Consider the following 26,018-nt stretch of genomic DNA (forward strand, 5'->3'; position numbering starts at 1 on the left):
GTTCAATCCTAGTGTCATAATTTCAACGTCGGCTTGACCTTTGGACGTGTAAAAACAAAAACAAATAGTCAGACCCAGCAACCCAAAAATCAACGATAAGGACAAAAGAAACCCATAAAGACAAAATATGCCCTCGATTTCCCTCTACGTTGACCCTACTCCTTTCTTTAAATGCACAGTCTACTATCTCCGTCCCTCGTTAACATAAATAAAATATTACGAGTTCGAACCGTAAAAATATTTATAAATAATTATATTACGGTAAATTATTAATATTATATTTCTTAAGGGTGTAGTCCTTATTTGAATCTTACGTGAATATGAAATACTTGATTGAACTATTTTTTTTTACTTTTAAAATAAATTAAACGTTTTGAGTTCACATATTTAAGAAGTAAAGTTAATTGAAAGAGAACTCTTTATTCTTTAATTAGGCTTTATCCAATAAGACTTCGAATTAATAACTTTAGACATGATTAAAGTGATAAAAAGTTATCCACCAATGATACATATATGAAAATAATAGTAGTATACTATGCTAAACTTATTTAGATGAAGTTTAGTACTCCTACTATATATATTTTTGTTTCTCTCTATTATTTCTTAGTTTTTCGTGTTCATTTTTTGGGTTAGCATCCTAATTCATGCCGAGCCAGAATTTTTATTAAGGGGTATCAAAATATATAAAAGTAAACATATCAGAAAATTAAGGGGAGTTAACACATAATATATATATATATATATATATATAAAATTTTTATCTAACTATACGGTGTATTTTTCACGCAAAAGAGTATCGATCCTAACTATTATGAATTCGTATAAAGCTTATTAAAGGAGAAAAAGCTATCGTAATACTGCGATATTATGACGTTTTAAATTTCACAAGTGAAATTCTATTATAGTTGATTTATTTCAAATACAAGAAGCGAAAAGTAAATATTTATGAATTTTATCCGAGAGCCCACGATCTTTAATTAAGGATGAAGAAGAATTCAATCCATATTACTGTAATCTTTGATTACGACTGATTTCACGATTCAAACTCATAACCCCGACAATTTTATTGTTACTCCAAACACTCTCTTTCATTAGCCGCAAAAAACAATTACAAAATAGATTAGTCCATTCTCTCTCTCTCTCTCTAGACTAGAAATAGTATTTGTTTCCTCTCTCTCTATATCTCATTTTCTTTCACAACAAACCCAACAAACTCAAGCAACTTTTTCTTTTGCCTCTCTGTAACTCTGCTTTTGTAGAGAATAGAAATATATACATATAACAGTGGTTACTGTTGGGGGAGGTGGGTATGAAATGAATAGAACGTGAAATGGGAGGCGGCTTTTCGTGTTTTACCAACCCGGCGGTGGTGAACCGGACTGAACCGGAGGTAATATTCACCGGCAGCGAACCGCTCGACGAAACCCTAGGCCATTCCTTCTGCTACGTTAGGTCATCCGCCCGGTTTGGTCTCTCTCCGACAAACTCGGACCGGTTCGTTTCGCCTTCTCAGTCTCTCCGGTTCGATAATGAACCGGCTCCGTTAAGGAGCGAAACCGGATTCAGAGCCATTTCAGGTGCTTCTGTTAGTGCAAATACTTCTACTCCCCGAACTGTCCTCCAACTTGACAATATTTACGACGATGGCACTGGTAGTGTTGTGAATGGTTTTGAAAGTACGTCGTCGTTTAGCGCTTTACCTCTTCAACCGGTTCCTCGAACCGGTTTAAGCAACGAACCGTCTGGTCCAACGGAAAGAGAGAGGGCGTTCTTCATGTCCGGTCCGATCGAGCGAGGAGCTCTATCCGGTCCACTAGAGCCCGCCGTTCCATTCTCAGCTCCGTTGGGTGGTGACGGCATTTACGTAAAAAAGAGAAAGTCGAAGGGCATTAATGGAATTAAAAAGGCCTTTAAACGGCCGTGGGTGGTGCCAGTGAGAAACTACTTCATAGGTAAAAAGGAAATTAACTGTACACGTGATTATAGTGGATGGCATTTACGTAATAATGTGAATGTTGAATGGGCATTAGGAAAAGCGGGGGAGGATCGTGTGCATGTGGTTGTATGTGAAGAACATGGGTGGCTGTTTGTTGGGATTTATGATGGGTTTAATGGACCTGATGCACCTGAATTCTTGATGAGTAATCTGTACAAAGCAATGAACAAAGAATTGGAGGGTTTGTTTTGGGATAGTGAAGATACTAGTCGTAGTAATAATAACCAAGAAAGCGAAAAAAATGCAAGTTTAAATAATGCAAATATAGAAAATGAAGTGATCATTGAGGAATCGAATGAAGCTAATTCGAATGGAGTGCATAAGGAGATGAGTAGGGGGGATAGGGGAGTAAAAGAAGCTGAAAATGAGGTTAATTTGGAACAGATGGATAAAGGGTGTGAAAAGAAGGTGATATTTCAGTCAGAAAATGCAAATATAGAAAATGAAGTGATTGGTGAGGACTCGAATGAGCCACATTGGAATCGAGGACCTAAGGCCACAAGTAGGGGGACTAGGGGAGTAGAAGAAGATGAAAATGAGGTTAATTTGGAGCAGCTAGATAAAGGGTCGGAAAATGAAGTGATCATTGAGGACTCAAACGAACCAAATTTGAATCGAGCAGCTAAGTTGACGAGTGGGGGAGAAAGGGGAGTAGAAGAAGGTGAAAATGAGGTTAATTTGGAGCAGCGAGATAAAGCCCGTAAAGGGTCGGAAAATGAAGTGATTGGTGAGGACTCGAACGAACCACGTTCGAATCGAGCACTTGATGCCACAAGTAGGGGAAATAGGGGAGTAGAAGAAGGTGAAAGTGCGATTAATTTGGAACAGATGGATAGAGGGTCTGAAAAGAGAGTGACATTTCAATCAGGGGAGATAGAGGTTAGGAGGAGGAGATTGTGGGAATTTTTAGCAGAAGATGAGACAGAGGATGGTCTTGATCTTTCGGGTTCAGAGAGATTTGCATTTTCAGTAGATGATGCTTTAAGTGTAAATAGTGCAGGTTCAGCAGTTAATAGGAGGTCGTTGCTGTTGTCGAAGTTGAAACATGGTTTGTCAATTAATAAGCACAAAGAGAGTAACAGGTTATTCCCATGGAGATTCGGATTGCAAGCTAAAAAGAAGGTTGAAGTAGGGGAGAATAGAGTGGAGGAAAGGATTGATAGAAGTGAAAGGAAGCGTAAGGTGGGTCCGGTTGATCATGAGTTGGTTTTGAGAGCAATGTCAAGAGCTCTCGAAGTCACTGAGCTCGCGTACTTGGATATGACAGATAAAGTTCTTGATCGGTACCCTGAGCTTGCATTAATGGGTTCTTGTTTGTTGGTTGCTTTGATGAGAGATGAAGATGTGTATGTAATGAATGTGGGAGATAGTCGTGCTATTGTGGCTCAGTATGAGTCTGAGGAGGTTAGTTCTAGTTCAGAATCAATAGTTCCAGGCAACTGTGAGTTGGCCGTTGAAGGCATTGCTGAAGAATCTGTAGTTGCTGGTGATGAGGAAAATAAAGCGACGAATGAGATACCTATTCAAGCTATGAAGCTGACTGCCTTGCAATTGTCAACTGATCACAGCACTAGCATTGAAGAAGTAAGGTTCCTCGGTTTCTTTGATACTCAATGGGTTGTTTCTGGTGCTTCCTTCCATGTTTGATGTTTCATTGATTTATGAGTTATGACATTCTGCTAAGTACTGGAGTACATAAATATTTTACTCCGTAAGAATTACAAAACTTCAGAATGATGAATGCACGTAAATTAAAAGCTATTTCCTTTATCTGGTGCTCCAAAATATGATGCTGTTTTGCTCATCACTGGCTTTACTGATCTAAGATCATTGAATGCAGTAGGTTATGAAATTTATTGGGATATAATTTCTAAATAAAAGCCTCTGAAGCAAAGAGGCCTCAAAGTCAGTTTCTTGCTTTAGTTATATGCAGGGCTGTATCATATATGTGCCTGCCAAACTGGTTGTTCTGTAGGTCTGGTGAGTTGAATCTTCTGGTCACAGTGTATTGAACAATTAAATTTTTGGGTTGGCAGCATTTAGCTGGTATAGGCAGGTTCTTAGAAACAGTTCAGCATTTGCGATAGTTTGACCCTCTCAAATGGTTCCTTTTCCTATAATCTGTTATTCCTTTCCATGTCATAAGCTTGGTCTTCCTCAATATTGTAGGTTCCTTCTTTACTGCTGTGCTCACTTTTGCATAAATGACAATAATCTGAAGAGGGATGTACCACGCAGCATGAGATGCTGCTCCTTTAGCCCAAGTCTCTTTCTTTGCATCTCTCACTCTCTCTCTCTCTCTCTCTCTCTCTCTCTCTCTCTCTCTCTCTCTCTCTCAAAGATTTTAATGAATGTGAGTGTTCCGGATTTTCATGAATTTGCGCTTAATCTCTATAGGTGGATCAGGAATGCAGTCAGATCCTTTCCGATATTGATTGCCTTCTAATCTTAAAACTTTCTTAAAATAGAGTGCAATACTGTTCAAACCTTGTGGTTCATGAGTCTTAGGGATATATTAGAAGGTATAATTTTGCCACTCTTTAATGTAATAGTGACAATGAGGAAACTTCATAATATTGGTTTCCCTTAGCTCCATTTTTGTCAATATATTTGCCTTGTCTGGTATTCTTTTGGTCATCTAAATGAAATAATGGGTTTGGAATCTTCCTGTAAGCTTCTAATATACTGCTCAAGTAGCTCCATACATTAGGTTCCTTCTATACTTGTAGTAAACACTGTATCAGATGGAGCTACTTGAGGTGTTAGATATCTATTGATGAATCTTTCTTTTGTTTTCTACTTCTTCCATCTTCATTTATTCTGCTCTTTTATTCCTGCATCTCTCTATTTTTTAAGCAAACTGTTGTTTGTAGTTTCCCCGGACCCCACATGTGGGAATATACTGGATACGTTGTTGTTGTTGTTTGTAGTTGGATACTGGTTTCAGTTTTCTTTCAGCTACAAAATTCATGTATTGATGTGATGCTCTCAACATTATTTATTTTTATATTATTTTGTCTTTGGATTATTGGACGAAGATGAATATGATAAAACTGCTGAATGCCTCAAGTGAGTGGGTTCTCTTTTTCTTTTTTCTTTTTTCCTTTTCCTGTCCAACATTATCATTTGGCAGAAACGTTGCCTATTGGGATGGATGGACAACTCCTACCATGATAAAATGATTATACCTGCGCTTAAGCATAGGACCTTAATATAATAATGTCTTGTTGAGCAGTGAGTGTACAACTAGACATTTACTAACTTTGATGAATATTCTTTTTTTTCTCCATTAGCGACGATGCAATGCATCAGATTTTGTACTCCATGGAAAACAAAAGTCAAACAATATAATGAGGTAGATAAATTAAAAGAAAAAGTGAAATAAATGCCTGACATATCTTCATTTTCTTGTAACATTTGTGAAAGGCTTCAGGCTTCCTGTATTTGTTGGGCCTTACTTATCAAGACATTAGATGAGCACAAATAATATATATTGGCTCCAATTTGAGGCCTGCACATTCAAGTTGATCTTTTCGTCTTTTATCTAAATTGCCCCTAATACTAATTGCAGTTCACTGATTTTGCTAGTTGTTGAATGAGCTAGTAGCTGTAACAGCACCTGTATTGCTATCACGCATAATTGTGTTCACTCTTTACTCTGACATAACCATTTCTGCTGGCCAGATATGGTTAATGATTCCCATGTTGTCTGTTTCGGTTCTACCAAGTTATAACTTCTCATTGTTGTTAGTAAAGTGTGTTTGACCAATGAATGCGATTGGCACTGAGTTTATGTCTCATTTGTCATTGTGAAACCTGTAATTTTTAATTGTCTGTTGCTTGTAACATTTCCATGTTTGTATTTTAATCAGTCAGGTTCTTAAACAGTTTGTTTCTTGTAACGATTTCCAGGAAGTTATTAGAATCAAGAATGAACACCCAGACGACCGCAATTGCATTGTTAATGATAGAGTGAAAGGTCGTTTAAAGGTCACTCGCGCTTTTGGGGCGGGCTTCCTGAAAAAGGTTTGTCATTTGTTTTTCTTTCTCCATTCTGGTTTCCAATCCCGAAAATCTCAAGCAATTGAATCAAATTGCACATCTGCACATTCTGAGCCTCGTTTTGCTTTAGATATTGTGGCATCAGAGGACCCTCTTTGACTATTTCCATTTCTGGTTTGGCCGAAATTCTGTGGTTCTCTAGGATATGGAATGTCATGCACTCTTAGTCCTAGCATTCCATCTAGTACAGATATATATGTTTCTACCTACAGTTACTCTGGACATGTAAAGTTTGCCACACGTTTAATTATCTGAATGAACATCCTACTTTGAATTGTTGCTGTAAACTTATATTCTGTTTTGACATGCTTGCTGCCAATCCGCTTAATATTTTGAGATGTGCCTGTGCAGCCTAAATTGAATGATGCATTGCTAGAAATGTTTCGGAACGAGTACATTGGGGATGCTCCTTACGTATCTTGTAAACCTTCGCTGCGCCATCATAGACTCTGTCCTAAGGATCAGTTTTTGGTGCTATCCTCTGATGGCTTGTACCAGTATTTGAGCAATCAAGAGGTGGTTTGTCATGTTGAGAATTTCATGGAGAAATTCCCTGATGGGGATCCTGCTCAGCATCTTATTGAGGAGCTCTTATTCCGTGCAGCCAAGAAAGCTGGTATATTTTCTGTCTAGTCTTTCTGTGCAGAGTTAAGGGTAAAAAGTTACTGTTTTGATGATTCTTTACGTTTTCAAGTGGCTGCACGCCCTTAATTTTTGCTAGGAAATTACATTTAAATTTTCAGATTTTTTACTCTCAATCATCTTCCTCCTATTGTCCAATTTAGACCAATTCTGTATTAGGTGGGAACACTAAATTGGACCCGCTCTGATACTGTGACACAATAACATACAATGCTTATTCTGGATTTATGACCAGATTATCCGCCATGGCTTAATTTGTTAATGTCTACTTCTCTTTAACTGATGGAACAAAGATACGTCTTGAGGTTTGAGAAACATCCGTCTTTTACTCGTTTAAGCTGCTACACTAGCTCTGACATTTGATAACTATAAAAAAGCCTATGTCAAGAATATTATTTTCACTATTTAGTTAGAATTGTAAACCCCTGAATAGTGCATTATATTCTAATTGAATTGTTAATGTTTTCTTGCAGGAATGGATTTTCATGAATTGCTGGACATCCCCCAGGGAGATCGTAGGAAGTACCACGACGATGTTACTGTTATGGTGGTATCTCTTGAGGGAAGAATTTGGAAGTCGTCTGGGAAATACCCCTGAGTTTTTACAATTTCCATGTATAGTGGTGCTGCAATTTTGATCTCTTGAGCTGGGATGTTGAGAACAGTGGTGGAAGCTGGACAGTCGCTCAAGCTCACAGCTCCGGTTATCCCCTTGACAACAGCCAAATCTAGTGCTAGAAATATGACAAGGCTCGTAAAAAGTAGAAATTTTGTAGCTGGGATTGCTCAGAACTGCTGCTAGAAAAGAAAGAAACAGGATCTCTTCATTTAGTTTCTTTTTAGATTTTGCACAGTAGAATAGTTATTTTCATTCTTTCAAGTTCTTTTTCTCTTTTTGCCCCCATCTCATCTACTCTTTAGAGCCAAAATCAAGTGATTGTGACCAGGTGGTTGGCTTAGTTACGAGTTCTAGCCTTCTAGGCAATATATCTGTATTTTGGAGGTGGATATTCACCAATCAATTCAGTTTACAGAGAAGAGAAGTCTTGTTGAACCCTTATGTAAAAAGTTATCTTACAGAATGGGGTAAAGGGAAAGGTACATCACATACTTTTTATGCTGATTGCAGTATATCAATATTTCCTTCATTTTTTACAGTCTTGTACATCTGGTGATAGTAGAATCTGGGCTTATCCCATGACCAGCTACTGCAGGATAGTCGAGTGTCGTGTATACCTTAGCAGCGTTTTTCCTTGCATTTATGCAAAGGAATTGTTTTCACGTCTCGAACCTGTGGCCTACTAATTAAAATACTAGTTCTAGAATAAGGGTTTTATCAAGCTGAATCCCATCTTTTATTATCTCACAGAGAATGGTAACAGAAAAGAAGCTTGAGACCCATACGAAGTCGCCACGAATGGATGACTAGTGAGACAGAAAATGTTTCAGGTAGAAGCATAGACAATGGAAGTTCAAATAAATATCACCTGATATTTATTTCTACAATACCAAAAAGAATTACATTTAATGTAAAGAGGATTACACTGAACAACTGCTTATTTTCGTTTATAAGAAAACAGACTTTGATTCATTATCAATAGTGCACATCGGAACTAAGAAAGAAAAATGCGCCACATTTCAAAAAGTTTCACCATCAAAGGCGTGAGGGATCTAGCAGTTCTCTAATATGAGTTTCAACTTTCTTCCGAATTGAAGCATTTGGGAAACGGTCTACTACTTCAGCAGCAAACGAAAAGATCAAAGCTTTTCTGGCAGTTTCAATGTCAACACCCCGTGCCCTGAAGTAAAACAGTTGGTCCTCCTCGAGGTCACTGATAGCAGCACCGTGAGAGCATTTGACATCATCAGCGATGATTTGGAGATTAGGTTTGACATTCACAGTTGCTCGAGGCTCCAAAAGGAGGCTCCGTGTAAGTTGTCCTGCATCTGTCTGCTGTGCATATCTGCAACATCATTTATAATAATAGACACATTAAACAATAATCAAAACCATCGACACAATTTGACAGTCGCGTGCAGTATCTGAATAAAGACTACTGTATTCAAATGCAGTTTTGAGTAAACTAAAGGAGAAAAGAAGGTGAAGTCTTTCCTAAGTTTGCATTATATCTCTTATTGATAAGATAAAACTCAAAAGCTGAGACACCAGCTTTTATCTTCTAATAAAATTAACTGCCTAAATAAATAATAAAATTGTAAAAGTCGTTATAATCAACTGAAATACTACTACTACTACTACAACAACAACAACAAACTGTAATCCCACGAGTGGGGTTTGGGGAGGGTACTGTGTACGCAGACCTTACCCCTACCTCAAGAAAGTAGAGAGGTTGTTTTCGAAATCAACTGAAATACTCCGGTTCGCTATTTCACATGGACCATTTGACTATTGGACACAACCACACAGGTACATTCACCAACTATTTTAAGAAAATCGATATAAAGTACCCATGTCCGTTTGACATAAATAGAATATAAAGTGAGTCGAGATTCAAGGCAAACGGAGGATTTGAGTGACACAACTAGCAAATGATACCTGATCCATTGACCGCCAAAAAGCAAGAAATGTCGAGGCTGCTAACTTTAACTGATGTCATGGAATATGCCACTTCCATTCAGGCTTATACTATCTTAATATATCGGAACATCTTTGTAGATTGCAGAACATAAACCGAGAATTGACTAAGATTGTACCACAGTGAAATAGTAGTGAAAGTATTTTGAACAACGCAACATTGGGACCCTCCAAGAAAATACATCACCATATAAATAATTTAAAAAGAAAATCACATAAGAAAACGTGAACAGAAACAGTACCATGAGATATAGGATACACAGACGAAACAATATCAGTATTTAAATGTTCAACACTGGTGATTTGCAGAACGAGTCACTCAAATAAACACCAAAGGTGCGATAGAATATAATACCTATTGACTTGAACGTTTCCATCAAAAACAGCCTGTCCAGACGAATGGGCCACAATGCACTTGTGGATCTGCTGAGAGACACCTCGAGGGTGATCTAGGACTAATCTACTGTGTAGATCTTGTGTTTGATCGGAGATGCACATATGAAATGTAGATAACTCAGTAACTGTGTCTGGACCAACTTGCTGGATGTGAATATTGTGCCTACTCAACTTTCCACCAGTGCTTACTTCTATATGCTCGTATGTGCTAGTTGATTCCTGAAAATAATCAACTCAATTATGAAGCAAAATTAAATGTCCCCAGAAGACGACAACAACAACAACAATTAAAAAAAAAAAAAAAAAAAAACGTATAATCCCACAAGTGGAGTCTGGGGAGGGTAGTGTGTATGCAAATTTTACTCCTACCTTGAAGGTAGAGAGACTGTTTTCGATAGACTCCCGGCTCAAAGAAAGATGAAAAGAAAGCAGTAGCATCAAACAATAACAACAACAAGATAATAAGAAAAAAAAGGCGAAAGGAACAACATGTAGTAATTGAAATCTAACAATAACAGAATACAAGAGTAACACTAATACTACTGGTATGGGAAAGAAACACGCTCGACTAACTACTAGCCTTCTACCTGAATTCTCAACCTCCACACCTTCCTATCAAGGGGTCATGTCCTCGGTAAGCTAAAGCAACGCCATATCCTGCCTAATCACCTCTCCCTAATACTTCTTTGGCCTACCTCTATCTCTCTTCAGACCCACCAAGGCCAACCTCTCACACCTACCTTAAATCTCCCCAGAAGACAAATAAATAAAAATCTGGAGTTGTTACAGTAGTTAGGAATTGTTTAAAGCTAACAATAAGACTTTCAGAAGGAAAAATACATACTTCTGCATTAGCTCTGCTCGTGAAGGTAAAGGTAACATTTAACGACTCATAGTTAACATCAAACTAAAGAGATAAAAGTCTTCATTTTCAACCGACATTACTAAGTTTTTTGTTTAATAGTTAAGCAACAAGTTGCGAAAGTGTGTAGACATCAGAACCAACAAGTTGTAGCCAAGCCTGGACTGGTATTCACATTGCTAGCATAAAATTGCTCTTAAAAAAGAAATGCCAGTATTACTAATATATTATTTGAGTTAATTATCAAGGTAAATAACACCATTATCCATATTATGAAAATCTCTTGGATGTTCTGTATACAGAGAAAAGGAGAGAAAGGAAAAAAGCATGCTGGAATGACAGGACAGAGGAGAAAAGTAAAAATTGTATTGTTTTTTGTTTGATCCAAAGAGAGAACAGGAGTCTGTTCCATTTGATATTACTCTTAATATGCATTTTCTTTTCAAAATCCTAATATCTCCCATGGCATTAGGAAAATATCACGGAAAAAATAACTTTCCTTTCTCTCTATTTCAGCTTGCCTGGAGCTACTGTAGTTGTAAAAATCTAAAACGAAAGAAGATAAGCTGTTATCACATACTGTTGTTTAGCACCCACCAGTCGTTAAAATACCATCCATAAAATAACATAATTTTATTGCTTTTAGTTCTATATGTTTGGTTCAGTTTTAATCTTGCCTGCAAAGGTAATTAAAACTATAGAGGCCTACTGTAGAAGTTTCATATGGTCGGGGGCTAATTCTATAACAAAGAGAGCTCTTGTGTCCTGGGAGAAGATGTGCTTACCATGTGCTGCTGGAGGTTTTCAATTCACCAATATTAAAATCTGGAACAAAGCTGCTATTGTTAAAGTGTGTTGGGACCTAGAGCATAAGGTGGACAAACTATGGATCAAATGGATACATGCCTTTTACATTAAAGGACAATAGCTGGAATCTATCGCTATACCACAACAAGCTAGTTGGATGTTGCAGAAAATATTGGAATCTAGAGAACTGAGACAGATACAAGGCGCTACAAAAGGAAACAAAATCTATCTACAGTTGTTGGGAGATCATGCCAAAGTACCACGGAAACATCTGACGATTAACAATACAGTAAGGCAAAAGCTCAGTTCACACCATGGGTGCTATTCTTCAAAATGACTTAACTTAAAACTTATTCTTCATCTCAAATTGATTATAAGTTTCTTTGTGACTAGAGGAGAGAATAGATTATTGTCCAATCTCAAAAATGATTTTCAGGTTAAGCGACGGTTGGCCAGAGCATCCTATCCGAAAACTTAAGGCAATAAATGAACCTACGACCTATATAAAGTTATAAACCCCTTTACATGTCCTAACATATTAGATATGAGACATATTATAACTCAACAAGCACCAATAACCAATCACATTATATATGAGAATTTTATTGAATTATGCATAATATGCCAAGGTCATATTTAGTTTCAAAAAAAAGGAACAAATTTACCTGTTGAACCCAAGTCCACTTGATATGTGCAGCATTTAAAGATTGATTTTGGAGGTAAGAATGGCTCACTTTTGCCCCTTCTCCAACAACCACTTCCATAACAGAATTTGACCAGTAACATTTATCTTTATCTCCACCTACATACTCCTCAACTATACTAATCTCCCCTCCCTTCTCCACCAACACCAACACCCTCGGATTCGAAAAGGGCAAAGCTTTCGACCCCTTATCGCTACTTTCACCCGAAATATACCTCAAAACCAATGTATTCTCAACTTTACACCCTTCTGGCACATACATTAGTAATACATCAGGGGTACCAACACCGTTAAGTGACCAAAACAAATCACCCTTAAAACCAGATTCATACTCGGACACCCTTTTCAAAATAGCCTCAGAATTCACACTCAAAAGACTACCAACATAAACACCACTAGGCAATTCTTTTAACTGAGACAATTCGTTCATAATATAACCATCAAGAATTGAAATTGTAGGCAAAAGGGTATCTGAAAATACATCCAATGAAGAACTTTGAATCTTTGGAGGCAAAACTGGTTCAATTCTTGAATTTTTCAAGAATGAAGTGTCAGTAAATCTAAAAGGTTCATCTTTACGAGAAGGCCAAGGGGTTGAAAGAAGGGTTTCTGACGAAGTTTCCCTTAGCTTTTGAAGTGGTGGGAAAGATGTGGAAAGCAAAGAATCTTCAAGGGTTTCCGCTATTTGGAGAACATATGGGTCTGAAAGTGCTGCAATTGGATTTAATTTAGGTTTAGTAAACACTCTAACTTTAGGAGTTTTTTGGCTAATTCTTGTTGGTGTTGAGAGATATGAGGATACAGATACAGATGTTGGTGCCAAAGCAGAAAGTGCCATTGAAGGATCTCAAGGTTTGCGGTCAGATTCCAACTTTTGAACTTAATTTAATTGATCCAAAACTTACCCAGACAACTAATTTACTTGGAATTAGGAAACCTTGTCTCGAAATTACTTGGAACGGTTTTTTCTTTTTTCTTTTTTCTTTTTTCTTTTTCTAATCTGATTAGGATTGTTGTCTGCGTATTTTCCATTTTGTTTTTCTTTCTTTCTAATTTTCAATCATTTTTGTATTTTGTTTGTCAAGGGCTTTAGTGAAGGAAATCCTTGGGGGAAGTTACATATTTATATGTTCGGTCAAAAATATTTATATCTACTAATTAATACATAATATAAAAGTTTCAATTATTATTATTTAATTTCTTGGGGCGGCCTTTTTAGAGATTTACGGTAGTTCCAAAATAATTATGACTTTGTAAATGATAATACGTATTCCCTCTGTTTCATATTAACAGTCGTGGTTACTAAATATAGTTGTCTCAAATTATTTATTATTTTAAAAGTTCAAGATAAAATTGATTATTTTTTTCTTTTTTATCCTTAGTAATAATTATTCTTGAAGATGGAGATAACACCTAAATAGAATAAATATTCAACCTAAATAGAATAAATATTCAATGAATAGAGATTATATCTTAAGACATAAATAAGGGTAAAATAGTCCAATCTCTTTTATAATTAATATTTCTTAAGAAGCGGTGTAAAAAAGAAAAACGTGACACGTAATATGAGACGGAGGGAGTACTAGACAAGCAGGCTATGATAATCCAAGGAAACACTTTATTGACCAAAGGCTCGCCATTTCACTATATAATACTCCCTCCCTCTACAATAAGTGATTTTTTGATTTTTTTTTTTGTGGTCCAAAATAAGTAATTTTTCCAGATTTCAAGGATGAATTAATTATTTTTTTTCTACACTGCCCTTTGAGTAAATAGTATTGGAGTATGTGTTAGGACTTAGGAGTGTTTATGTGAAAATGTAGTAAAGGTTAATATAGTCAATTTCATTGCTAATTAATGTTAAAATATAAATTTCTTAATCTGTATAAAAATAACCAAAAAATCACTTATTGTGGACCGGGGGAGTACGAGTTAGAATTCTAGTAATCTCATAACTATCAGTATCTGAATAGACTTTCTCTACTTTGTTAATTATGTGAACTTAAGTTTGAAACGAGATTATTATTTTAGAATTAAATCTGAGTTTGAGTGTATATTAGCCCTCAGTTTACCTATCAGTCCATAAAAGTTCACCGTTATCTTTTATCTCAAAGATATTCATTCAACTAAATTGTTTACTTAACTTCTAATCTCGTTAATGATATAAGAGTATTTAATCTGGTATTTTTAGTACAATTTAGACTTATAATTATCGCTCAAGTTGTTTTATTCAAAATTAACCAATCGACGATATTTTCTTTAAAAATATCTCTTTGTATTGCATTAACCCTACTTTTATGTATAGAAATTTTACCCAAGTTATTTTTATATTATTTGCATGGCCATTGTAATGATTATATATTAAGATAGATTTTTGCATTTTAATTCATAATCATTCTGCTTAAGCACTACAACACTATTTGATATAAATATTCATTGCTAGACATGTCAAGCAATTTAATTGTCTACTTAATATTATTGCTGCTAATTATATAGATATTATTATTATTATTTTGGTCCAAGTTAGAAGTCCAAGTAAATAAAAGGAAGAATGAAAAAGAGATTTTTACCTTCCTATATACTATTTGAAACTTTATTACTAAAAATATTCACGTTTAGTTAATTATCCGACCTAAACAAGTTTTGTTTACAAAATATATACATTACACCTTAAAAGGCTCTCAATCTATTATTAGTGCCTTCGATCAAGGGATTTAATTATATTTTTTTCCTTTTTTTTTCTCCTCTTCTCTTTCCTTATTTTTCTTCCGCCTTAATTAATGAATGGTAGAGAACAAAAATATACTCATTGCTAAGTTATAATGCGCATATTCATCTAGCCTTCAATGTTATCAATATCTTATTCTCCTAAAATGGACTTTTATACCGTTGTATCCTTATAATCATTTGAAATACTTTCTCTGCTCGCAATTTCAATGGCCGCCATAATTAAAGAAAAGAGGGTCTCAAATTCGCCAATTCGCCCGCTGTTAAAATCAAAGTTTAAAAGGGAAGTCAAAAATGTAAGCAAAAGAAGAAGATCCAAAAACTAAATTTATACAATCTAATTATCTGAAAAAATTTCTAATTGACTAGAATCTGAAATTTTTATTTTGTCTTTTAATGTGTGCTGGCAGTGAGTCCCACATATTTTATACAAATTTTATACAATGTGTCTTTTGTATATTTTTGTAGTTGATTTATACATAGTAAAAATAAATTTCATACAACTAATTATATATTATACAATTTAACTACAACTTATCTACAACTTTCATATATTATTTCTATATAGTTAAGCTCAACTATAATATCATACAACTTAATATTTATACAAATTTTATACAATATGTCTTTTATATATTTTGTATCTGATTTATACATAGTAAAAATAAATATCATACAACTAATTATATATTATACAACTTATCTACAACCTTCATACATTATTTCTACCCAATTATATACAACTATAATATCATATAACTTAAATAAAATTTTTATACAATATTGTTCAACTTTCATACAATATTTAAATAAAAATATATATAAACAACATAATACAAATTTTCTACAATTTTACTACAACTTTACTACAATTTCGTAAGTATAATGCATGCCATGTCTCCTCCCCCTCCTTCTTCTTCTGAAATTCAGCCAAAATCAAGTCTAATTTTCACAAAACACCCTCAAAATTGAGATATAAACTCCAAATAATATTCCCAATTATTTGCAACAACACCCAATCCAAACAAATAGTGATTTTTGAAAATTCAAATTCGAATTCAAAGTTTCAAAACTTTTTAATGGTTGTCAGTGGTGGAATTGCTGCTCTCTTTTCCTTTTCTTTACATTATTGGAATTAGGGATTGAGAAATAAGGAGAGACGTAGAGGGAATTCCTAATTGTTTGCAACAACACCCAATTCAAACAAATAATATTTTTTGAAAACCCAAATTCGAATTCAAAACTTCAAAACTTTTTAATGGCTATCAATGGTGGAATTGCTGCTCTCTTTTCCTTTCCTCTACATTACTGGAATTAGGGATTGAGAGATAGAGAGAGAGTGCAGGAGAGAGAGAGCGCAGGAGGGAGAGAGAATAATGATGAGAAATAATTGATTCCTAATATAAAATGATACTCATTTAATTTCTAAGGTGTATATAATTGGTAAATTTGTATATAGGATGTAATTAAATTGAAACTTGAGTATGAAGGGTAATAAAATTTCAAATAGTGTATAGAAATGTAAAAATTCCAAGGAAGGATGCCCAAAACCTCAAAGGACCAGCCCATTTTAGATTATTCATACCCACAAGAGAAGTCCAAATCTGCCAAAACACTTAGCCCAGATATAGAGCCCAAATCTTCTACTTTAGCCCAACAATAGAACACTCTAGAATGCCTTCTCTCTCCCAAACAGCCGCTTGTTTTCTCCCTTTCCTTTTCTTCACAAAACTTCAGTATTGCTCAGCCATGGCAGACTTGCCATTACTATTTTGAAGCAAGAAGCTCTGCCCCTCATTTAATATTTTCTGCAATACCAACGTTCAATTTTCAAATGGTTCAGTAGCCTTGACTCAATATCAAAATCCCGCCCAAAACTAAGAACCCTAATTTTACACCTATAAATACCGGCGTTTGGATGCTATTTCGGATAGGGCTTCAGCGACCTCTTTCACCCTAAACTCGCTGCTCCTATTTCCTCTAAATATACCTTTATTTCTGTTCGGCATAGCCATAGCCGAAGCTTTAAAATATTTTCTAAATCATATCTGAGTTGACGAGTTCGTGGGAATAGCCTGTTTATTGTTTTACACTGTCTTTCACATATGATAAAGATAAATCTGCTCCTTTCTAATTTTAATTTATTTGTCTCTTTCTTTGCATGTGCACTTGGAGCAAACCTCGGAGTCTTAATGCAAGACTCTTCCCAATTATATAAAAGAGAGTATAAAATATCGAGAACACAACCTCTCACACGAAGACGAAAACACAAATGACATATAAAATTAATAGATATTGTATAAAAATATATATTTTTGGGGATAAAATATACTGTTTGAACTTTATTACTATGGCTAAATCTTCTTTTATTTTGCTAAAATAAATAGAATTCAATTAAGGTTTGTAGATTTAGACAGAAAAAATACATAGTTGAAACAAATAGTTATTGAATTAAAAATAAATACAGTTGAGATAAAATGTACTATGTATATTCAAAAGAAATAAGGAAAAATACAATTGAAACAAATAAACCATTATATTTGATTATGTGGCAATTAATAGTTTAAAATTTCCCCCTTAGAAGCTATTTTTTTTTATTTTTCTTACTCGCGTAAAAGAGAGTGTATTCAAGTTTTCTACCACATCAGCGTCCAAGGGGTCAAGGCTATCAAATTTTCAAGTTCAGGGGGTAATTAGACCAACGCAAATTTTAAGTACGGCGAATGTCCAATATACCCCTGTACTTTTGAAAATGGTCTAAGAATATCCCTCGTTATACTATTGGGTTATCTATACCTCTGCAGTCATACTTTGGGTTCAAATATACATCTCATTTAAACGGAGGGACACGTGTCATCGTCTTGTTGGCCAATTCTAAATATCTCCTAATTAATTAAAAAGACCTATTACCCATACCCGAAAAGCAATTTTCTAAAGCAATTTTTTTTTTTGAAAAAACTGAAAAAAATTGATTTTTTTTAAACTAAAAACTGAAAAAAATAAATTTTATTTTTCCAGTTTTTACAAAAAAACTTCTTTAAAAAAAATTGAAAAATATTTTCTAAAACAATATTTTTGTAAAAACTGAAAAGCAATTTTCTAAAGCAATGTTTTTGTAAAAACTGAAAAAAACTGAATGTTTTTTTTTACTAAAAACTAAAAAAATCGAAAAACAAAATTTCCAGTTTTTAGAAAAATATTGCTTTAAAAAAAACTGAAAAGCAATTTTCTAAAGCAATGTTTTTGTAAAAACTGAAAAAATAAATATATATATATATATATATATATATATATATATATATATATATATATATATATATATTTAGTTTTTAGTTTAAAAAATTTCAGTCTTTTCCAGTTTTTAATTGTTTTAGAAAATTACTTTTCAATTTTTTTTAATTTTTACAAAAATATTGTTTTAAAAAATATTTTTTAGTTTTTTTTAAAGCAGTTCTTTTGTAAAAACTTGAATTTTTTTTTTTTTGAGTTTTTAGTAAAAATAACTCAGTTTTTTTCCAGTTTTTACAAAAAGAATTTACTTTAGAAAATTGCTTTTTGGATATGAGTAATGAGTCTTTTTAATTAATTAGGAGATATTTAGAATTGGCCAACAGGACGATGACACATGTCCCTCCATTTAAATGAGGGGTATATTTGAACCCAAAGTATGACTTTAGGGGTATAGATAATCCAATAGTATAACAAGGGGTATTTTTAGACCATTTTTTAAAGTATATTTGGCCCTTTTAAGTATGTACTGAATAAAAGTCCCCAAGTTTAGGGGTATCTCGACCTATTCTGCCATGTTATTTTTATCGTCCCAAATTAATAGTAGTATATATTTCAAAAATGCTCTCAATAATTTTATATAGTTTATTGGTCATTATAAACTTAGTAAAAATATTACGCCGTCATTCTTTCGCAAAATGAATAGAAAAATAATTTTACTATCTACAAAATACTAGTGAGGTTTAATTAAAGCCGAACAACTTAATTAATACTCTTAATAGAGACAAATTTACCAAATTATCGTCTTGTTTTCCCTTGGTTCTAATGGGGCTCCAACCTGAAGTATAACGAAGGATAATTTTAAATCATTATTAAAGAAGACGGAAAATTTATACCTTTTTCCTAAAGTATTTTGACATATGGATTACATTCAGTTCGTGCTAGAGTTTACTTAATGTTAAAGACAAATATGAAACAATTTACTAACATCAAAATTATGAACGATCTTAAAAATTAATAGTAGTATGGCAAAGAATTTGAACATTTCCTGACAATCTTTTGTCGTTTACCAATAAGATAGCAGAAGAAGAGCTATAATCAATTAAAAAAGATTAGATGATTAATAATCATTCTAAAATTTTCTACAAGTTGTAAAATTTAACATTTCAAAATTACAGTTATATATTAAAATTAAAGCTTAAAAAATACGTGAGGGTCCTTAGCTCAGTGGTAGAGCATTTGACTGCAGATCAAGAGGTCACCGGTTCGAACCCGGTAGGGCCCTTTTTCCAGTTTTCCAATTCTTTATTTTTCTGTAATTATATTTTGACTTGAAAAGAAATAAAATAATTTTTGGCGATTGTTAAATTCAAGATTATAATCCCTATGACAGATTTTCATAAAATATCAGTAAGCATAGTCTTTAATCTTGTTTTTTCATGTAGGATTCTCCATTCAGATCGTCTTTCTCAAATTTTGCCTTTATAAGATGCATATTCCAAACAAAAAAAAAAAAACAATTCTGGTTGAATGGAAAGATCAAATAATCAAAGTTATATAGAGATCACAAGAAGACTTAAAAAATAAAAATAAATTTATTGCCTGCGATAATATCACGGCCACGTCCTTATCCTTGCATCATATATTATACAGTCAAACCTCTGTATAACAATTTCGTTTGTTCCGGATATTTTTGTCTGTTATAGCCAAGTGTTGTTATATAAAACATATGTTATAACATAACATGAAAAAATGATTCCAAAAAAACCTTGATTGATCTAGTAAAATATTATTATAGATGATGATTATTATAGAGGAGTTTGACTGGATAAGTATAATTTTTCGTTGCAAAAAGATGAATAATGTCACAAGACAAATTATGCAGTAGAAGTTTGGTTATTACATATAAGGGACATATGATTAAAGAATATTGCTATGGAAACCATATAAGCTTTAAAAACTAAGAATTTTAAATATTGAATTTAAATAATATAGTACGCTCTCCGTCCCAAAAGGAATAATACACTTTCGAATTTTAAAAGTTACACTTTTTAGTCTATTTTTATTTAAAACAAAAGAGTATATATTCATTTTTTCCTTGATAGATAGCATTCTAAAAAATAGATGCAATATTACATCATTCAAAACAAAATAGGAAAAAGAAGTCATCAATCACTAGAGATGTCCTTTAATACATCAATCAATTTAGTACACTTCTTTATCAAACCACATCATAATGTCAATTTGGGCGGTTGACTTTCTAGTAATAATTTTGAGAATCGCATAAAGATTATGACCTAGATCAGAACGATTAATTTTTGAATCTCTACTCATGCAATTCCCTCGACGCCAAAGAACGTTTTAATCTCCTGCATGGGTGGGCAATTCATTTCTTAAAGGCATTGCATGTTTCTCAAAATCCACAACCACATTATGATCATCATTTTGAGAATTATGATACTCTTTGAAATGAGCAATTCTTCCCAATTCTTCAACTTCCTCAATAACAAGATCAAGCCTTGCAACAATTTCCACTAACAAAGCAGCAAATGCAGCAAATGGCAAAGCATCCGAAAATTCAAGACTAGTTATAGCAATCTTACTCAATGTAGGCCTCAAAGATTTTGAATTTTCATTTATAGTACCCCTTTTGGATTTCCACTCAAGCAACGCGGACGTGTCGGTCTTTACGCTCGATAAAGTGACTCTGCGGGAGTTCAGTGCACCGGACTGTATGCCGATTGTTGCTAGAGCTAACTTGTTGGAATTATTTTTGGACCCAATGAAGAGTTTTGGTTGGGATTTTATGGCATTGTCTAGGTCTTGTAAAGCTTCGTGGAGGTGATCGGATAGTATTTCTGGTGAACATTGACGACGATGTCTTATACTATCTCCTAATTCCTTTAAAGCTTTTGTAACTTCTCCAGCTAGTCTGATACATGGATCTTTGAACATTGCTCGAACCGATCGAGGCGTCTGAATAAAAATTCAATAAGAGTTTAAGTTATATGCACCGACAATATAAATAATATTTACAAAATTAGGTCATTTGTAAAGTAATTACATATAAATCTCTAGGATAAGCATTCATTGGTAATCGATAAAAATGATAATTAACCTGTTATTATAAGTTATATACTGATTGTGTATAAAAAAAAATCTTTACACGTACAAGAAGAAAATTGAAGAATTAACTTAAATAGCCGTCCACTCAACCGCTTAAACTAAAAATAATCGGGACGGATACATAATATATGTTATGTGTGTGTATAACCGTGTATAATCTTTGTATAATTTATGTATAAGGATTAAAAAAAATAAACAGTGAATCCGATTGGCGTTATTTGTACCTGAATTTCAGTTTGGAGACATCCATGAAGAGCAACAATTGTGTATCCAAAATGGCGAAGAACATTCCCCAATTTAACGTACTGCTGCCATGGAAATCTGTAACAGTGTCTCGAATGCCTTGGCTCCCAACTTGCGTATAATGCCTGTTCCACTCAGATTAATTTTGGTTATATACAGTGATATGTTAATTTGGGTCTAGATATGTAGGGTTCTAAATTCTAATTACTGTTTTAATTCTTGTCTCAAATTGGCGTTTATCTTGCACTATTTTCAAGGAGCTTTCAGTCTATTATATATGAATACATCTTCTACACAGTAATTGTGTAAAATAATTCTTGCACTATCGAATTGCCTAAAATATAATTACAAGTAACTGTACATAAATAAAGTGTGATTAGTAACCTAGAGAATAAGAAATCGGGGTTATCTCACAAGTGTGATCTGGGGAGGACAGTGCATATGAAGTCTTACCCTTACCTTGAAAAGGCCGAAAGACTGTTTCCGATAGACACTCAGTTCAAAGAAAGATGAAAAGAAGCAGTAGCAACAAGTAATAATACTAGCAAGATAACAAGAAAATCGAAGCGAAAGAAATAGTAACAAGATAATACGAAAATTGAAGCAAAAGAAATCGCAGATAGTAATAGACATAAAAAAAAAAAAATACAAGACAATCCATTATATATATATACATGTTATCTCTTTTACATATACATTTAGTGAATTATTTTAGAGAAAATTCAACTACTTACCAGAGTCTCATCAAATGATTTGGAATCCAAGACAGTCTTATAACCATTGTAAATAGGATCCTCCAAATCTGATGAATTTTCTCTGGCTTTTTGTTGTTCCTCATCTCTAAAATACTCATTAACACAAGCTGCACAGTTAAATTGAAAATACTCATTAATTTCCTATGTCAATGAATTTATATATATACAGAGAGAGGGGTTATGTGACTTATATAGTACTTGCTAATAAAGAATATGAGATGAATTTTAAGAACCGTTTAATATCTCATAGCTGATAGTGTAAAAGAATTTTTGCACAATCAGATGATCACCCGAAAACAACTACATGTAATTGCTCATAATTAGTAAAATTAGTAATCTGAATAATAAGATAGATAACCTTCTGTCATAGGTAAAATTACAGTAATAATAACTGTACCAACAAATTCAAGAACAATAATAATAATAATATAAGAAAATGAAAATACATTGCGCTTGTTCCTTTTCTAAATTTGGCCATACCTTCAATAGATTTTGCTAAGCCTTCAAACTTAGCAGCAGTGAAATTATGGAGGTCTTCCCCTGACCAATTTGGAAGTATCAATAGGCTCATGAGGAGACATATACCACAACCAATAGCTATAGTATAGAAGCGCTCGTGTGCAATTTTTAACACGTTATCAACACGATAACTTGATACTGTGATCAAGTTGAAGGTCAAGAGAAATATCACCACACCATAGTCATAGTTTTTCTTTATGTATGGGAAAAATCTCATGTACGTAGCTGCAGCTCCTGTCAAAATTGAAAATAATCAAATAAAAATTAGCCATGAGCAAATGCCTATATATTAATGTTTGTGTTTTCTGGTTTTCCACCCAATATCTGGTATCAGCTTCGAAACCTGACTAATCTGGATTCGTGCCGGGAAGTTCATTTTTTGGTGGTAAAGCCTCCCTACCAAAGGCAATTCCATTACCAGAGTTCGAACTTGAGATCAGTGACAGAGCCAGGATTTTCACTAAGGGGTATCAAAATATAAGAATTTAAATATATCGTAAAATGAAGGAGAGTCAATGTATAGTAAATATACATAAAATAAATTTTTTTATCTAGCAATATAGTGTAGTTTTCTGGCGAAAGAGTATCGGTTGACACCCCTTGGTTGAATGTGGCTTCGCCACTGCCTGAGATCTCTGGTTAAGGACAGAGGAGTATACTTTCTATCCCGCCACAACCTTTAGTGATGTTATTAATAGTAGTTGGAACCAAGGCGAATCCAAATATAGAGAATAAATAACTCTTTATATCAAACTTGATACAGTAACATGAAGCTTACCAATGAAAAAAACTGAGGCTCCAATGAATATAGCTCGAAATATGTGGCCAGATTCTGTGGCAACATATTCAATCAAGAATGCCAGTGATCCTGCTAATAGTGTTCCCAATCCTCTATTTAAACCTTTGCATAATGTTGCCCCTATCATTTAAAAATAATAGAAAAACACATATGTTAGGAAGTACACAAAAAGAAAATTTTACACTACCAGTTCACCTAAAAGATAACTACAGATAAACATACGTCTATAATAAGCGAGATTAGTAACTTGAAAACTAAGGCATTCATCGTGTTACCTTCTACAACATATTCAAATAAACAGATAGTATGACAATTCTTTACACTGTCATTTAGTGGCGGAGTTAGGAATCTTAATAAGAGGATTCAAAAAAATGCAAGAATGTCATAACTAGGATTTCGACGTGTAACTTTTATTTTAATTTTTGGAGCCCCTGTCGATATATGCCAAGGAGATTCAAAACCTTATATACATACAAGAAAAAGTTGTTACTCAATTTTCGCAGTATAGTTTTTCGATAAAGGGGATTCAATTGAACCCCTTCATTGAGCATATAGCTTCGCCACTGCTGTCAATGTATATAAGTTAAACTCTAACGGGAAAAAGACTGACTACCATATAGTTTTACCTGCTGTGAATTCAAGAACAACCACCACAGTCATAACAGCCCAAATAGCACTACTTCCAAAACCTTTGAACAATGGCTCCATTAAATATAACAATGAAACCAATGTCAAGGAAAAACCAACTTTGAGGGAGTGAATGACCCTTCTTGGATCATCTTTCCCAACTTTCCAAATTGTTTTCCATGTTAATTTAGGAAATGTTTTCAATTTTTTTCCAAGAATATTCATTCTTTTCTTCATAATTGGTACCCAATTAGTATTATTATCTCCACTCACCTCCATTTCCACTCCCATATTGGTGAATATTGATAAGAAAATAAGTGGAAATTGTTTTGTATTTTATTCAGTTGAAAAAATGGCTAGGCCATGCAAAAATATAAAGAATTAGAGGCTATAGTTTCTAGAGAAGGGCTTTAGTTGCTTTATAACATGGAGAAAAGAGAGTTGTGATGTTACTATATTCACATGCTTCTCAATAAAGTAGTTTGAGATATTAAATATGTTAATTAGCTTTTTAAATAGACACATATAAAGTCAAAACAGACAAGAAAGAAGAAATTATAACCAACATATGTGGAAAGAATTGGTTTAAGGAGGTGATTACAATTTTCTAAAATCCACTATTATAGAAAATGGAATTTATAATGTTGGAACTTTCTTTATTACTGTTATATAATATTAGAATTCAATAGCTTCGGCAGCTGTGGAAAAAATAGTAATGTATATACTATCAACATTTCATGTTAAAAAAAGTTGCTTTATTTACATTACCTGCATTTGGAAGAGTTTGGGATATATGTATACCATATATTTATACTATATCAATATAATTTAGACAATTATAGCATGTTATTACTCTATTTTCCAGATTACTATGCCAAGTTTGATATGTAAATTTACTTCTTTTTTAATTTTTTTCAACACCTGAACGACGCGCGAAAGCCCCGATAGCAAGCTACCTTAACGGACCTCCCCCTTAATAAAAATTGAGTTAGTATCGCTCACATATCATATATTAAATTGATAAGAGCAGATATTACACTTGATCTTAGCCAAAAGGCCGAGAAAGGTATATGTAAATTTACTTCTTGTTGTATAGGTTAATATATATAACCTACCAATGTAAAAAAAAACTTTACATTGTTATAAACTCTTAGCACAATTGTGGTGCAAGCCCTTCCAATATGAGTTGAAATTATTGCATGAAAATATCAAAGCTTTTTAGATCACGAGCTATTTGCTGTGAAAGGGGCAAAGGGCTAAAAGTGGTTGAATTTTAACTAGCTACTAAAAGGAAATGGTAGGGCAAAAAAAAGAAAGAAAAGCTTTTGGTATGGCTCTTCTGGTTCTTGTTTGTTAACCTAATGTGAACTATTACAAAAGCTGGCCATGGAAATTAAAATTGACTTTGTGTTCTTTGATTCTTTCTCGTGCACCCAACTTCCCCTCTCCTAAATCAGCAGTCAATATCGCGCCATGTGTCGTTCGTTCATTTGCCCACGTGTCACATAGCTAGGCATCTTATTGCTAACATCCCCACAGGCCGAGATGCGGTGATTGAAACTTTCAAGTTGAAATTGATCAAAGATTTTAAGTCAGTAAATATAAGATGTATATATCGCATCTGTTATTTCTCCCTGTGAAATCATGTAATGAGTTACAAAAATAAATTATAAAGTGACATGGATATTGTACGTAATATATTGTTGGTGTGGAATATGGATATTGTATTACTTGATTAAATAATAATTCTGCTATTAAAAGTATCTTACAGTAAGTCTTAAATTAGTTTAAAGTAGAAAGGAGAACAGGTTTGAGTTAATTACCCTCCCGTGTGTGTATTTTCATATGAAGGAAGAAACTCTTAGACTTTCTTTCACTCACAAAAATTAAATAATTCACTTATGTAAAGATTTCTTATTAAAATCTTATA

At 33.7% G+C, this 26,018-nt stretch overlaps 3 protein-coding genes, 1 non-coding gene and 1 pseudogene across 5 annotated transcripts; 2 read left to right on the top strand and 3 right to left on the bottom strand.

The window, feature by feature from the left end:
- Window positions 1-1,155: 1,155 nt before the first annotated feature.
- LOC104089415 (protein phosphatase 2C 29-like) lies at window positions 1,156-7,855 on the top strand. Of its 2 annotated transcripts, XM_070192204.1 has the most exons (5): window positions 1,156-2,243; window positions 2,562-3,580; window positions 5,909-6,022; window positions 6,410-6,674; window positions 7,174-7,855. In XM_070192204.1, exons 1-5 carry the CDS (start codon window positions 1,331-1,333, stop codon window positions 7,296-7,298), a joined length of 2,436 nt encoding a protein of 811 aa, XP_070048305.1. In that variant the 5' UTR covers window positions 1,156-1,330; the 3' UTR covers window positions 7,299-7,855. The 2 variants fall into 2 exon arrangements, with proteins under 2 accessions (XP_070048305.1, XP_009592602.1); XM_009594307.4 differs by having other exon boundaries at window positions 1,156-3,580.
- A 316-nt stretch (window positions 7,856-8,171) lies between these two features.
- On the bottom strand, window positions 8,172-13,059 carry LOC104089416 (protein ABCI7, chloroplastic). The gene is made up of 3 exons (XM_009594308.4): window positions 12,027-13,059; window positions 9,652-9,911; window positions 8,172-8,664 (listed from the first exon to the last, which is right to left on the bottom strand). The coding sequence occupies exons 1-3, from the start codon at window positions 12,900-12,902 to the stop codon at window positions 8,355-8,357; spliced, it is 1,446 nt and encodes a 481-aa protein (XP_009592603.1). The 5' UTR covers window positions 12,903-13,059; the 3' UTR covers window positions 8,172-8,354.
- Window positions 13,060-19,232: 6,173 nt separating this feature from the next.
- Window positions 19,233-19,304, top strand: TRNAC-GCA (transfer RNA cysteine (anticodon GCA)). The gene has a single exon. It is a non-coding gene; the product is annotated as a tRNA-Cys (tRNA).
- An 867-nt stretch (window positions 19,305-20,171) lies between these two features.
- On the bottom strand, window positions 20,172-24,492 carry LOC104089417 (aluminum-activated malate transporter 12-like). The gene is made up of 6 exons (XM_009594309.3): window positions 24,088-24,492; window positions 23,441-23,581; window positions 22,624-22,896; window positions 22,123-22,250; window positions 21,370-21,513; window positions 20,172-20,995 (listed from the first exon to the last, which is right to left on the bottom strand). Exons 1-6 carry the CDS (start codon window positions 24,377-24,379, stop codon window positions 20,381-20,383), a joined length of 1,593 nt encoding a protein of 530 aa, XP_009592604.1. The 5' UTR covers window positions 24,380-24,492; the 3' UTR covers window positions 20,172-20,380.
- A 484-nt stretch (window positions 24,493-24,976) lies between these two features.
- On the bottom strand, window positions 24,977-25,158 carry LOC117275001 (U2 spliceosomal RNA; annotated as a pseudogene).
- Between the last annotated feature and the right edge of the window lie 860 nt (window positions 25,159-26,018).

The sequence above is a fragment of the Nicotiana tomentosiformis genome, chromosome 12 (assembly GCF_000390325.3).
Source record: "Nicotiana tomentosiformis chromosome 12, ASM39032v3, whole genome shotgun sequence".
Classification (NCBI taxonomy): domain Eukaryota; kingdom Viridiplantae; phylum Streptophyta; class Magnoliopsida; order Solanales; family Solanaceae; genus Nicotiana; species Nicotiana tomentosiformis.

Bases quoted from the DNA above. Each gene is read 5' to 3' on its own strand.
- LOC104089415 (XM_009594307.4), top strand. From the start codon at position 1,331: ATGGGAGGCGGCTTTTCGTGTTTTACCAACCCGGCGGTGGTGAACCGG. The intron at 3,581-5,908 runs GTAAGGTTCCTC...AACGATTTCCAG, and splicing joins ACAGCACTAGCATTGAAGAA to GAAGTTATTAGAATCAAGAA. The intron at 6,023-6,409 runs GTTTGTCATTTG...GTGCCTGTGCAG, and splicing joins GGGCGGGCTTCCTGAAAAAG to CCTAAATTGAATGATGCATT.
- LOC104089417 (XM_009594309.3), bottom strand. From the start codon at position 24,379: ATGGGAGTGGAAATGGAGGTGAGTGGAGATAATAATACTAATTGGGTA. The intron at 23,582-24,087 runs GTAAAACTATAT...TTTAAATGATAG, and splicing joins TGTTCTTGAATTCACAGCAG to GGGCAACATTATGCAAAGGT. The intron at 22,897-23,440 runs GTAAGCTTCATG...CAATTTTGACAG, and splicing joins AGCCTCAGTTTTTTTCATTG to GAGCTGCAGCTACGTACATG.
- LOC104089416 (XM_009594308.4), bottom strand. From the start codon at position 12,902: ATGGCACTTTCTGCTTTGGCACCAACATCTGTATCTGTATCCTCATAT. The intron at 9,912-12,026 runs GTAAATTTGTTC...GATTATTTTCAG, and splicing joins AGTGGACTTGGGTTCAACAG to GAATCAACTAGCACATACGA. The intron at 8,665-9,651 runs GTATTATATTCT...ATGATGTTGCAG, and splicing joins GGAAACGTTCAAGTCAATAG to ATATGCACAGCAGACAGATG.